Source organism: Canis lupus, chromosome 6 (genome assembly GCF_048164855.1).
Source record: "Canis lupus baileyi chromosome 6, mCanLup2.hap1, whole genome shotgun sequence".
Classification (NCBI taxonomy): Eukaryota; Metazoa; Chordata; class Mammalia; order Carnivora; family Canidae; genus Canis; species Canis lupus.
In genome coordinates, this window is record NC_132843.1 from 56,090,526 (window position 1) to 56,104,104 (window position 13,579).

The following is a 13,579-nucleotide window of genomic DNA, read 5'->3' on the forward strand; positions in this document are numbered from 1 at the left end:
TCTGAGGTTCATGCTCTCTCAAGTAAATAAATTTTTTAAATTTTTTTAAAAAGATTTTATTTACTTATTCATGAGAGACAGAGACACAGAGGGAGAAGCAGGCTCCATGCAAGGAGCCTGACATAGGACTCCATGCCGGGTCTCCAGGATCCAACCTGGGCCGAAGGCAGGTACTAAACCGCTGAGCCACCCAGGCTGCCCCAAAAGAAATTCTTTTAATGAAGTACAGTTGACACACAGTGTTATATTAGTTTCAGGTGTACAACATAGTAATCCAATTTCTCTGTATGTTGCAGTATGCTCACCATAAGTGTATCTACCATCTATTACCATAGGATACTATTCCAAGATCACTGATGATACCCCTCCACTATAACCTTTCATCCCTGTGACTCATTCATTCCACAGCTGGAAGCCTGTACCTCCCACTCTTCTTCACTCATTTTGCCCATCCCTCCACTCTGGCAACCATCAGTTTGTTCTCTGTATGTATGGGTCTGTTTCTGCTAGCACTGACTTGGGGGCACCTGGGTGGCTCAGTCACTTAAGCAGCTTACTGTTGACCTCAGTTCAGGTTGTGATCTCAGGGTTGTGTGTGTTCAGGCTCCACCTTGGGCCCCATGCTGGGATGGCTTGAGATGAATAGGTCACTTAAAGTAACGTTAAACCCAAGTCCAATGAGCTTTATCATCTGTGCAGCACAAAACACCAACACTTCCCCTGGCTTAACACCAGGAGTAAAAGAGAAGGAAATAAAGTTTATCCTTTCCAAGCTCAGGGATTTTCAAGAGCATGAAGATCCTTTTAAAATACATACATGTACAGCTTGAAAAGTCCATTTATCTACCTTAGAAGCTGTGACATTTGGAGGCTAATTAAGCACTCGTTTTGAATTCTGGAATCCAGCTTGAGAACATAATTACATGGAGAATCTTTGTACGCCTAGCAAGACAATTAGTAAAACAGATGACATACTAAACTAGAATTGCCATTTGTTGGCCTTCTGGTAGACTGGGGTCAACTAATGGGTTATTTCCATTATGCTCAACGAAAACAATTTACATGTGCTTTCACTTAGTAATGGGTGTAATTTTCCAGGGGGCCAAATCACATATTGAAAGAATAAATGTGGAAACCAGTTATTCAAACTGGAGTTCCTGGCAACAGAACAGTATCCTACACACCCATCCCTCACCTCCATCGGTGTATAAACGTATGTGCGGGGGATCCCTGGGTGGCGCAGCGGTTTGGCGCCTGCCTTTGGCCCAGGGCGCGATCCTGGAGACCCGGGATCGAATCCCACATCGGGCTCCCGGTGCATGGAGCCTGCTTCTCCCTCTGCCTGTGTCTCTGCCTCTCTCTCACTGTGTGCCTATCATAAATAAATAAAAAAAAAAATTTAAAAAAAAAAAATAAAAAAAAAAATAAACGTATGTGCGACAAGTTAGATTACAGGTTCCAAGGATTGGAGAGCACCTTGTAATTTTTGTAGTCCAAGCTCCCCACTCAGTGCCAGGAGCTTAAATCACTTTAGGGTTTTCATTTTTTTAAATCAGCCCAGCCCCACTTTTGGATAACCCCGTCTGTGTTCCATAAAGCTCCGAAGTCTTTCCCAATCTTCCCTCAAGTCAGCTATGCTGGTTCTAGGTACACACTGGGACTTTTCAGACCAAACGCCAAGACCTTTAATATTCCCGCCTGTAGGTTCTAGTGGTTTTGGCCCTCCAAAGTAGAATTATACTTCAGGGTACTAATTCTGCCCATTACAATGGTGATACAGTATATTCTGATACTGCCATTTATAACCTGTGCAATGTTAACTTTCTTATCCTAAGGTTATCTGTAAAATGGAGTAAATTGCTGTCATTATAAACATTCAAAAACTATTTCTCTTGCCTCACTCAGGTTTTATTAAACAGGATTTGTGCTTCCAGGACACTAGAGATATCCCTTCTGCAGTTTTTCAATCAGCCACAAATTCACCATCCAGGCTATAGACCATCATGAAAGAGACTGCGTAATTTGTCAGGACCTTTGGCACCCAGTCACAAATTCTGAGATTGAGCTAATCCCATCTGCAGTTGATTCACTTTCTCCAAATGTCAACTGCCTATTGGTAACAACTTTGGAAATAGTCTAACAGAATAGACTTAAGACCCTTTGATGGAGTCTACATTCTAGGGGAAAACAGGGACATATAATGGCAATAATGATCACCACAGGTGGTATAGTGCTGGAGCCAGGTGGCAGTACATACTTTACATAGGGCCTCACAGCCTGTACATGAAGGCACCAAGAACTCCCAAGTAAAACACATGTACTCTCTCAAGTGCGGAGGTCAGTGTGGCAAGAATTCAAAACCCAATTTTCTTACTCAAAGCATCAAAACTCAGACCCCAATGTTAATTTGGAGTGAGCATTTAATCCTGAATGGGTCACCTGGGTGGTTCAGTGGTTGGGCCGTCTGCCTTTGGCTCAAATCCAGGGGTCCTGGGATCAAGACCATTAGGCTCCTCACAGGGAGCCTGCTTCTCCCTCTGCCTGGGTCTTAAAAATCCTTTAGAAAAAAAAAAAAAAAATCCTTTAGCACAAAAGTCCAGAATGATTTTGGAGTATCCGGTCTTAAAACTATCCTAAGTAGGTGAAGTCCTAAGATAAATTGCAAACCCAAAATGTTCTACCCCACCCCCTTTAAGCATTAAATGTGAGCTGCAATTTGGTTGGCATGTTTTTATGAGGCTTGTTACCTTCTGTATGCATTCATTAATGGCCAAAACCCCAGTTTTCATTTACCAAATTAGCACTCCTACAAAATACCTACTTTATAAAGGATATTGGTAGAACCACAGTACTCCCTACATTCTTATAATCTACACAATTTGGGGGCTTTCAATTATGTTATGGGGAGAAGATAACTGAATTGCTTCCATTATACCATGTATGGACACTATCAAAAGAGCCATCATTATGGTGCTTAATATCAAGTATTTCTTGGACAGAGATTCCATTCAGCTCTAGAATATTTCTGCAAAATATATAGCTCATCTTTCAATCATATCACTATTCTAAATCAAGTGTTTTAAACGAAAAGGCTATAGTATATTCCTCTGCAAATTTGTATTTTCAAGCCCAAGACATTTTCTAAATTATGTGGAAAGGTCTCATTTTGTTAAGAAAAAAAAAAAAAAAAACTAAGGTCACAGGGTCTTAAACTACAAAGATGTCCTATTTCCCCTCCATCCCATGAAATTGAAATAATAAGCACAGTTGAACAGATGGTTTATAAAAATTTATTGAAATTGAAAGTATGATCTTCTATCCCATGAGCATCCATTCGGGTACCTGCAAGGACAAAGAAGCCATTTTTATTCACATTTCTTTCTAAGTTTCAATTCTAATATTTTGAGTACACAGAATATCAGATCTTTTAAAATCATCAAATGATCAGTGAGAGAGTTCAAGTTGCAATGAGATCATCATGTATTCTGGAATAGGACAAAAGTACTGATATTTTCAAGCCTTACCCTTTAGCTGGTAAGATGTTCTCATAACTGCACTGCTGCTCTTGTAAATGCCCTACAAGCAAGGATTGCAGGTTAATCTTGGTTTTAAAACCCACACCCTATGTGATGCTTGCTAATGAAGTAACCTCAGAATCAAAATGGAACGGTTTTATGAGTGATATCATTCGATTTCATTTGGCAGAATCACTACATCACTGGTTACATTCTAATCTATCAGAGGGATGAGAAACCAACTTACCTCTCTCTAAATCTTCAGGTTGACTGGTCTGCCTGTTTGAAAAAGGAAAAAAGGCCTTTTATTTAAAATTCATACTACTTAATTTTCCCCATTTGTAACTAAGAACATCTAGAGCGGCAAACCTATTCCACACATTAATAGTTTAAGTATATGCTGTTCAAACCCTTATCATAGAACACTACGAGTAATCCTAATGTAAACTATGGATGTGGGTGGTAATTGTCTATTATAGATTCATAATTGTAGCAAAATCCTCACTCTGGTGAATGTGGACAGTGAGGTGTGAAGACAGTATTTAGAAATCCTACATTCAATTTTGCTAGGAATACTGAAACTGCTCTTGAAAATGATATTAACTCACTCTGGCATTCAAATGCCATAAAATACCTTGCAAAAACGATGTTTCTCAAGTTGTGAATCCTTAAAATCAGAACATTTGTGCATGAGCCACTATAGTATTCAAAACCCGTATCTTCTGTGGTAGAATGACTAATTTTCCTTTTCACAGCTATGGATAGGATTGCTGCAGCCGATACGTCAGATAGGAGCGAAAGACAATTTTGCTCATCACTGCTAGTCAGCTGAACTATGGCTTCATCATCGTATCGGCTTTAAGTCACTACATGTAGAAACCAAACTTGAGATTTCCATACCATGGCTTACTTATTAAACTCCTGTGTTCCCAGGTCTTGTAAGCTGGCCTCAAAACTCTTCACACCTGCAGAAATTTAGTCAAATTTATTAATAAGTAATATTAACAGTAGGTTTTTCAAGCTTTCCCAATACTGTTTCAGTTTTTAAAAATCTTCACTCTTTTTCAGAGAGATTCCCATCTATTTCAAAAATCATCACTAACAGCATTTTACTTAGTAATCAAGTAGGAGTAGTAATAATAGAATACATACCTTTATACGAGGTCTTTAAAATCAGCACCTAACAAAAAATATTTTAGACACACTTCACAATACCCAGAAAGCACATTACAGAAATACAGACCCGAGTTCGGAAACCAGAGTTTTTAGGTCTTACCCCCAAGCAAGCCATCCATGATAGTGGTCTGTAAGCTAGAAAGGAAACAAGACATTTCATTAAAATGTTAATTATCCTGAATTTTTCTAAAGTTTTTGTCACAGGGTTCTTCAGTGTTAAATTTGTCTACATGGTCATTTCAGGTCAGACATTTGATCAACATCATTTCAAAAACCCCGTTCTCAAAGCATCCTCAGGATGCATTTACTAACCAGATGTAGAAAACTAGTAACTTAGTAGTTTAGCATTCTATTTCAGCTTTCACGGTAAATACTGGACATACTCAGATGTTTAACACTTACCCCAAAAATAGTTGGTGCAGACAGGTCAAAGGCTCAAGTTCACCTAAAAAATAAATATAGTTAGCAAAGGGCAAAAGATGAATTTCCTCCCCACAAATCCAAAAAATGCCTGATGTCAGGTAGAGCTAATTAAGACCTTCATGTTCAGTCAGTATTTGCTTATCATCATACAGGCTGCTTTTTACAAATGACAGAGTCCTAACTCACGGTAACAGGACAAGGATCTGGCCGCTTAATGCAGTAAGCAATCCAAGCATTCCATGGTAGGAATGCTTTCTGTGCAGAAGACTCTGAAAAGCCATCAGTGGCATGCTTTGTCATGTTTGCCCTGTTACCAATGTTTAGTTGAACTATAATTTTACTCACCCTTTCAACTTCCAGCTAATTCTGTTGAATGCCTATGAAAAAGTAGAGAAATTGGTTTAGTCGCATTTTGCTTGTGCTATTTCATACCAAACCCAGTTTTACTATCCACTCAGATACATCAGACAAATGGTGTCTCTCTTCATGATCCAATCTGCTGAACTATGCAACCATCATAAGTATCTGTTTTTCAGGTTCCCCAAGCATTCAATACAAATACCAGAATACAGAAGTTCACAGCAGCAAAGTACCGGGTAAATTATAGACTACTTAAGAGGTTTCTCACCTGTTTGCCCATGGCTAGGATGTGAAACTTGAGCTTTGGATCTAGGAAGAAACAGCTTCATGTAAACTTAGCTGTAATCTCTAAATCCTTTAAATCACCATTTTGGGTGCCTCAGTTAGTTTAACGGTGGTAATAATTCTCGTCATTCTCACAGTCAAGAGTAGCAAATAAAATGTCATCATTGCAGCACTTTCAAGCCAAGCTCCCCGTGTGCGAAAATCTGTTAACTTACCTTGGCAGCCACTTCCACCCCTTTGGCACAGAACTAGAAAACAGACAAAGAAAATCCAATGAAACACGCGGCGCAGCCAAGTTAATTATCAACGTTCTGGGTATTTCAGCCTCAGAGTAAAACTTTTCAGAAATCCCTTCTGTCCACTACTCTTCAACCATCACAGGCTAAACAAAATACCACCTCCAAGCAGATCAGATTTCAACCACTGCATCTACCCGTTTCTTACCTTGTCCATCAGGAGCCATCAAAAGCCGCACTGCACTCGCGCCTAGCACCATTCCTAGAAAAAAAAGGTTAGGATTTTAAGGTAAGTCATTTTGTTCTAAGTTGAAGCCTAAGCATGTCGTTTTGAATCAGGTCGTTCAACCATAATTTCAGGACTATAAAGGGTGCATGCACTGAACAGCCTAGACAGAAAGCACCGCACAAAGGCTGGGAGGCACTGACGTTAACGGCGCACCGCGGACCGCAGCCGCTGAGAACCACGTGGACTAGCGCCACCGCCCGCCTTCCCCGGCGAGGCCGCAGGAGGCCCGGGCCGAGGCCACTAACGAAGGCCCACTCGGGGACCCGGCAAGCGCCGCCATCAGAGCCGTTGGCATTCATCAACAGTCTCAGATGTCCCTACCAACACAGGCTTCATCACAGGCAGGAAACGCGAGCCCACGGGTTTTTCGCATTCAGCCCCAACAACCCGCGTCGTTGAGTCTGGGCCGCACCCAACGCGCAATCGTTTACCATCTTCATCTTGTGACTCCTGCAAAGGCTCGCGACCAGCCTAAAAGTACCAGGTTAAGGTGCCTTCAATTGCCAAGAGCTTTGGGGGGGGGGGGGCTTTTATAGCCAAGAAGCTATTAAACAAAAAGAACACATACGTACCCAAACCCGACTCCTAGCCTCAAAAGACCGAGATGGCGTCCAAGCGCCGGTATATAAGGACGCTTCTCCTGACGTCATGACGCACCGTCTCCGCCAGCGCCGGCTTCAGCTCCTCCCCATCTCCTCCCTTCAGCTCTTCCTCCTCCTCCAGCCACACCTCCCCTTTGGCCCCGCCCCGCCTCGCCGTTGTGGGCGGCGACGCGACCGCCCGCGTGACTCCATGCTCCCGCCCTCCGGCCGCCTGAGAAGGAAGAGAGGGGAGGGGGCGCGAGGGACGGAAAGCGCTGGGGGAGGGGGAGGGGGGCGGTGTAAGGGTGAGTGATTTCCTTCCGGCACGTCGCCCGCTCCGGGGGAGGGGGTGGGGGGTTTCACTTCCGGGACGGTGTTCCGGCCCATTCCGGCCCATTTCCACCCCCGGAGGTAGGTGCTGCTCCTTGCCTGGGCTCGGGCCCCGCACTCCGGTCCCGCTGCCCTGCCCCGGGGCCGCCTCGTCCGGGCTCCGCCGCAGCCCGCTCCTGGGGCGTTCAGCCACTCCCCTTCACCCCACCCTCAAGGCACGGGAGACCTTCCACCCCCTTGGCCCCGGGCCGGGCTGAGCTGCCGGACCCGCCCCCTCGCCGGGCCCCTCCCTCAGGACCCCGGGATGGGCGGCCCCCTCCCCCACCGCAGCCCGGACACACCCAGACACACACACCCACCTCTGGGCAGCTCCGCGCCCGCCTCCGCTTGCCGCCTGGACGGGGTCCCGGGCGCCGCCCCCTTCCCGGTGCCCTGCCCTCACCTGAAGGCTAGCTCCCCAGCCTCACGCCTTGCACCCCTCTTCTCCCCCGCTCCTCGGTGACATATCGCCCTTCCGCCAGTTCCCCGCTACCCACGCTTCCTAACGCAGACTGAAGCCACTCAAATACCGGAGTGGCCAACCCCATGGCGTTCCCGGTTCTCCCTCTTGCAGCTCTCACCCTTCCAGTGCCGACGGTAAAGACCTTACTCCAGGGGCTTCCTCCTCACTGGGGAATTGCCGGGAAGAGCAAACAAAAAAGGCGCTGGTGTAGGCTCCAAAATAAACACATCTGAATTCATGATGGCATCGACAGAGGCTCTTATTGGATTAAAAGTTTCAAAACAAACAAAAACGCTTTGGAAAAAGGTCAGATTGGCTAAAGTTGGTTCTTAAAAGCAGTGTATACACTTCCCTATTTACTGATAAGTGTGTTGTAAATGTGGGGCAATACTGTGAGCTTCTCAGGATTTTAGATCTTAGATAACTACGTAATGTCTTATAAAGTTACAGAGAAATGGAAACATTGGGCTCAAGGCAGTGTCTTCCAGTTGAGATTTATACAAACTACCTTCAACCATTGAAGGGTACTGGATGCGGTTACCCGCATAGTGTTTCAGCTATTTCTTAAAAATCTTTTAATGTAAACATATTGGCAATACTTAGTAAATACTTTTTTTTTCTTTTTTTTTTCTTTTTTTTTTTTTACCAGTTTTGGGGAATTAAATTTCAGAATCAGTATCATCACCACCCTGAAATTCCCAACTTTGAGTTTAGGTAGAAGTAGGTTTACCTACTCTTTCCTAATTCTTTTTTTTTTTTTTTTTTTTTTTTTGGTACTCTTTCCTAATTCTGAGAGTCAACTTTTTCAAGTTCTCTGCAGCGTCACTGAGTTCTGACACAGCTGTGGCAAGTTTCCTAATCTAGAGTTTGCTTAGGAGCCCTAAACCCAAAGCCTTTGTTTTTGGTGGGGGCTCTGACTCTGAAGCTTAGAAATAATGGCTTATATTTATGTGGGCTATTAGTCACCATTTAAATAATAAACATAACGTACACAGTGTGTAGTAAAGTATTAACAAGAGGGATACCTAATCATCCCATTTGTGGGTAATTGCATTCATTAGAAGAGCTTATTGCTTTCTCCTCCAGTGAAAAGTTGTCGCAGGATTTTATGTGCAGTGTGCAAATACTTTATGATCAAAGAAAAAGGGAAAAAAAGCTGTCACAACTGCTTTTGCCCCTTCTGTTTTGTTGAACTTCTGTTTTGATGTTGCATAGCTTCTTAGTAAGGGAAGTATGGACATAACTCGAGTTGACACAAGTCTAGCAATCACATTTTGGTTTTAAGGGTATCTTGCTCTGAAACCAGAACTAGAAAACCTGTTGGTACTTCTTATCTGTATTAAATGTAAGGAAAGTTATCTCTTTTTACTTGGAGATTTGAAATTTTACCCCAAAATATTTGTACATACCTTTGAATTGGAAAGCATGAGAGGAATGAAATTCTAACTATCGATGAATATGGTTTCCTCTTTCAGCAGGGTTGAATGTCTGCCTACACCCTCAGGCACGACCATGGAGAAAGGTGGGAACATACAACTGGAGATCCCCGACTTCAGCAACTCTGTTCTGAGCCATCTAAACCAGCTGCGCATGCAGGGCCGCCTCTGTGATATTGTGGTTAATGTGCAAGGACAAGCTTTTCGGGCCCACAAAGTGGTACTGGCTGCCAGCTCACCCTATTTCCGGGATCACATGTCCTTGAATGAGATGAGTACTGTCTCCATTTCAGTCATCAAGAACCCTACTGTTTTTGAACAGCTCCTTTCTTTCTGCTATACAGGGCGGATTTGCCTGCAGCTGGCAGATATCATCAGCTACCTGACAGCTGCCAGTTTTCTGCAGATGCAGCATATTATAGACAAATGTACACAGATCCTGGAGGGTATTCATTTCAAAATCAATGTGGCAGAGGTAGAAGCAGAATTAAGTCAAACGAGGACAAAGCATCCAGAAAGACCTCCAGAATCGCACAGGGTTACCCCGAATCTGAGCCGTTCCCTGAGCCCACGACATAATACCACCAAGGGAAACCGGCGAGGTCAGGTCAGTGCTGTGTTGGACATCCGGGAGCTCAGTCCCCCTGAGGAGTCCACCAGCCCTCAGATAATTGAACAGAGCTCAGACGTAGAGAGCCGGGAGCCCATCCTCCGAATCAACCGAGCAGGACAATGGTACGTGGAGACGGGAGTAGCAGACCGCGGGGCCCGGAGTGATGATGAAGTCAGGGTTCTTGGAGCAGTACACATCAAAACTGAGAACCTGGAGGAGTGGCTCGGGCCTGAGAATCAGCCTTCCGGAGAAGATGGGAGTAGTGCAGAGGAAGTCACAGCCATGGTGATTGACACCACCGGCCACAGTTCTGTGGGACAGGAAACTTATACTTTAGGATCTTCAGGAGCCAAGGTGGCTCGGCCAACAAGCAGTGAAATTGACAGGTAAGTTTTATTTTCTCTGCTCATCTGATGGCTGTTGTGCAGACATCACTGAAGCAGACCCTCTGTGATACAGAGCGCATCTTCTTACTTGATGCTCTTAGCCAAAGTAAGTTGATGTTGGGGAAACTGGCAGTGTGCCAAAAGGCTTGCATTCTTATTTTTTTAAAGCAGGAAGCTCCTAGTCCTGAAGTATTCACAATGTTGTGAGAACTATGGTAAAGTTAGACACTTCTGTGAATCAGAATAGCAGCTGCAGCCATACTAGCATCAGTAATTGCCAGGGCCTCCTCGGATTTCCAGGCAGGGAGCTGATCAGCAGCTGGGAACCTGGCATCTTTGCCCTTCCTTGGTATGTTATCACTCAGGTAGGTGGCCTTGGGGACTTTTACTTTCCTTTGTAACACTGTTTACTTTCCTTTGCCCCCACCTGCCAAATTAGAAGTAGTATGGTACCCGTGGTGATTGTTCTTTTTAATGTAATCACAATAATTCCAAAGAAAAGCTTTTTTGATGTCCCCGCACCCCCACCCCCATTTGTCATCTGATAATATCTTTCCTGTTTTCTTTCATGAACGACTGCTGGCACCACAAGCCTGACAATCTTTTTTTTTTTTTCACCAGTGCTGTTAATGCCCCATGCCTCACTTTTCTTTGTCTAATGTGTTGCAATTGTTGGAACATTTCTTTTTTGGTGGAAGTAGCAATAATTTTAATCTAAGTTAGTTGAAAGTTGAAAGAAATATTACCAACTTAGATTGGTAAGATTGGTTTTTTTTCCATTCTTAAAAATTAATTAAGATGGACTGCATGAACAATGAAAGCTAAAGAAGCTATTACTTTGATTCACACCTGGTCTTGAAAGCCATATATGGGTCACAGAAATTCAGAGAATATATCCTTTAGCCTCCATAGGTGGTCTCTTCTTGTGTCCTTAACAGTTAAAAAAATCCCCATGTGCACAACGCTTACTGTCCCATCCACCCCCAATGTTGGCACTGTGGTCCAGTGTTAGAACTGTATCAGAAGTAATGGCTCTGGATGCAAAGATGTTTAAATCTCCATGATCTGTATCAGCAGTCCCAAATATATATAACAAATTACCGTGGGGCTTGGGGGAAGGAACAATCAAAAATCTAATAGTTACATAGAAGAAACAAAATCATAGACTCAGTTTTAATGAATGCTTTAATGGTCTCCTCAGTACTTAGAGTAGAAGCTTCTATTTACTCTTAGTTTCACCAGGCCCTGTGGTCTGTGTCATTTTACATTTGTTCACTACCAGGGGAGACCTCTCATTTCCCATCAGATCCTGTTTTGGCCCCCACGAAAGTATTTCTTAGTCATCTGTTGTTGCACAGCCATGGGATAGAAAGGGTAGATATCACCATATTCTAAGTTCCTTGACACTACTTTTCTGTTAGTTTCTTTTTTGCTCCTCTTTCAACAGATTTAGCCCCTCCGGCAGTGTGGTTCCCTTGGCGGAGAGACACAGAGCCAGAAGTGAGTCTCCCGGGAGAATGGATGAGCCTAAGCAGCCCAGCTCCCAGGTATGTAGTGGGTTTAGGATTGCTGCACTGGTTGAAGAAAGTGCCACTGTGTGTGAACAGAATCTCATGAATAAGAAAGACATAGGAAAGGTGACAGCGGCCCTGTTAAATTAATACTATATTTGATTCCTTTTTTCTTTATTCTTGCTTGTGAGCATGTAGGAGATACACTTTTGTTGTCCGTAGAGTTTGGGAAGTAGGAAAAGATAAGACTGTGGAACTCTGCCGATTATAGGAGCCAGTCTATATTCCTGAGAATAATAGAAATAACGCCTGAAAACTACGTGCAGGTAACTTAGGACCTGGGATGGAGAGAGTCTGATTTTGTATTTGCGTGGGTGTAACACTACATAATTACTGGTTTATATAGTATCATATATATGTAAATAAATTGTTTATGCACTTTTTTGTGTGACTGCTTTTTTTTTGTATGCTTGTATCTTTTCATTTTTTTCTTCCTGAATCTTTTGTTAGACCGAAATGTTCTAGAAAGGCTAGGAATGATGTTTTTCCATCTTCTTTGCAGCTCTCCTTAGCAAGTAGTATAAGTAGCTAGTTGATATTTTTGTATGTTCTCATAAGTCCGTACCATTGAGTATTGATTTTTAAAAAGATTGTGCACTCACCTAGTAGAACACAATAAATTGTAAACACTTTTGCCCTTTCAAAGGAGATACTGGTGGATTAAGATTGGATAGCTAATGTTTTTGGCTTCTGCATTGTATGATAGTGTCTTGTTTAATTTTTATGTAAACCATTGGATATTTATTGTGTCCTTAGTATAGTAACTGTGGTAAGACTTTGTTAGAAACTGTCCTTATTTGCACATTATTATACCAAGGTACCCGAAAAGGAAGGTAACTATTAGAAGATAGTTTTTTGGTTTTAATAAGGTGTTAGAGAAAATGTTAGGAGCTTGGAGGAAAAGTAACTTTATTCATATAATAGGGCCCCTTTTTCTCTTCACCTGCCAGATAGGATGCAAGTGCCTGTCAGGCAAATCCTGCAGTGGGACAGACCTTCCAACTGCCTGAGTGGAGCAGACAAACAGAAAACACGTGGGCAGCCCGGGTGGCTCAGCGGTTTAGCGCCACCTTCGGCCCAGGGTGTGATCCTGGAGACCTGGGATTGAGTCCCACGTTGGTCTCCCTGCATGGAGCCTGCTTCTCCCTCTGCCTGTGTCTCTGCCTCTTTCTCTCTCTCTCTCTGTCTCTCATGAATAAATAAATAAAGTCTTAAAAAAAAAAAAAAGAAAAGAAAAAACACGCATAGCTGAGACTGTAGCAAGTTTAGAAGCAGCACTGTGGGAGTGGGGGTGCTAACAGGCCGTTATTAGAATCACTGTCCACATAAGTGTTATTCAGGAGAGACTGAAATGCACTTTTTATTTTTATTCTTTTATTATTATTTTTTGAAATGCACTTTTTAAAGTAGTAGTTAGGAAGAGATAACTTACTTATATGTAGGTGGGATGGGGATAAAAATGGGAATTCTGCAAGGGTGTGTACCTGACCAGAGCAGAAGGTACAGGCTATAAAGCAAGAGCAGATAAGTAATATTATCTGGACATGTTATTAAGAGATGAGTTATTATATACCTTAATATGTGTGAAAGTTTATTTTGGGGAGTCTCCACCACAGTTTCCCGGCCACGGAGAACCAAAACAAGACATGGACTTCATTACAGTAAGAACAAATTTTGATAGACTTGAAGAGCTTTCTGAATACAGGGGTGATTAAACTGCTCTGGTCAGTTCTTTATCCAAAATTTTCTATGGCCTTTTCTTTTTTCTGCCACATGGAGGTGAAAATACTTGGCCTCATTTTCCAAGGAATTAAAATCTTTCTAACCTAGCTTTTCCCACCACTCATCAGCATTTATTGTCACAAACGGACAGGCT

General features: G+C 43.0%; 1 protein-coding gene and 9 non-coding genes across 13 annotated transcripts in view; 1 reads left to right on the plus strand and 9 right to left on the minus strand.

Annotated features, from left to right (window-relative positions):
• Nucleotides 1–3,411: 3,411 nt before the first annotated feature.
• On the minus strand, nucleotides 3,412–3,488 carry LOC140636111 (small nucleolar RNA SNORD81). Its single transcript, XR_012033431.1, has one exon. It is a non-coding gene; the product is annotated as a small nucleolar RNA SNORD81 (small nucleolar RNA).
• Nucleotides 3,489–3,646: 158 nt separating this feature from the next.
• On the minus strand, nucleotides 3,647–3,724 carry LOC140636118 (small nucleolar RNA SNORD47). Its single transcript, XR_012033438.1, has one exon. It is a non-coding gene; the product is annotated as a small nucleolar RNA SNORD47 (small nucleolar RNA).
• A 567-nt stretch (nucleotides 3,725–4,291) lies between these two features.
• LOC140636122 (small nucleolar RNA snR60/Z15/Z230/Z193/J17) lies at nucleotides 4,292–4,371 on the minus strand. The gene has a single exon (XR_012033442.1). It is a non-coding gene; the product is annotated as a small nucleolar RNA snR60/Z15/Z230/Z193/J17 (small nucleolar RNA).
• Nucleotides 4,372–4,545: 174 nt separating this feature from the next.
• On the minus strand, nucleotides 4,546–4,622 carry LOC140636116 (small nucleolar RNA SNORD79). Its single transcript, XR_012033436.1, has one exon. It is a non-coding gene; the product is annotated as a small nucleolar RNA SNORD79 (small nucleolar RNA).
• A 275-nt stretch (nucleotides 4,623–4,897) lies between these two features.
• LOC140636131 (small nucleolar RNA SNORD78) lies at nucleotides 4,898–4,962 on the minus strand. The gene has a single exon (XR_012033451.1). It is a non-coding gene; the product is annotated as a small nucleolar RNA SNORD78 (small nucleolar RNA).
• A 243-nt stretch (nucleotides 4,963–5,205) lies between these two features.
• LOC140636121 (small nucleolar RNA SNORD44) lies at nucleotides 5,206–5,267 on the minus strand. Its single transcript, XR_012033441.1, has one exon. It is a non-coding gene; the product is annotated as a small nucleolar RNA SNORD44 (small nucleolar RNA).
• Nucleotides 5,268–5,570: 303 nt separating this feature from the next.
• Nucleotides 5,571–5,639, minus strand: LOC140636130 (small nucleolar RNA SNORD77). Its single transcript, XR_012033450.1, has one exon. It is a non-coding gene; the product is annotated as a small nucleolar RNA SNORD77 (small nucleolar RNA).
• Nucleotides 5,640–6,081: 442 nt separating this feature from the next.
• On the minus strand, nucleotides 6,082–6,143 carry LOC140636132 (small nucleolar RNA SNORD75). The gene has a single exon (XR_012033452.1). It is a non-coding gene; the product is annotated as a small nucleolar RNA SNORD75 (small nucleolar RNA).
• Nucleotides 6,144–6,512: 369 nt separating this feature from the next.
• ZBTB37 (zinc finger and BTB domain containing 37) overlaps nucleotides 6,513–13,579 on the plus strand; it is a 29,201-nt gene continuing 22,134 nt past the window's right edge. The window contains exons 1-4 of one of the 4 annotated variants that reach the window (XM_072830681.1): nucleotides 6,513–6,774; nucleotides 7,809–8,003; nucleotides 9,173–10,132; nucleotides 11,580–11,679. In XM_072830681.1, the coding sequence (XP_072686782.1) occupies nucleotides 9,210–10,132; nucleotides 11,580–11,679 (1,023 nt within the window). In that variant the 5' untranslated portion in view covers nucleotides 6,513–6,774; nucleotides 7,809–8,003; nucleotides 9,173–9,209. Of the gene's footprint in view, nucleotides 6,775–7,191; nucleotides 7,277–7,808; nucleotides 8,004–9,172; nucleotides 10,133–11,579; nucleotides 12,088–13,579 lie in introns of those variants that run through there. The other 3 variants (XM_072830680.1, XM_072830682.1, XM_072830683.1) reach the window with 3 other exon arrangements.
• LOC140636120 (small nucleolar RNA SNORD74) lies at nucleotides 6,555–6,634 on the minus strand. The gene has a single exon (XR_012033440.1). It is a non-coding gene; the product is annotated as a small nucleolar RNA SNORD74 (small nucleolar RNA).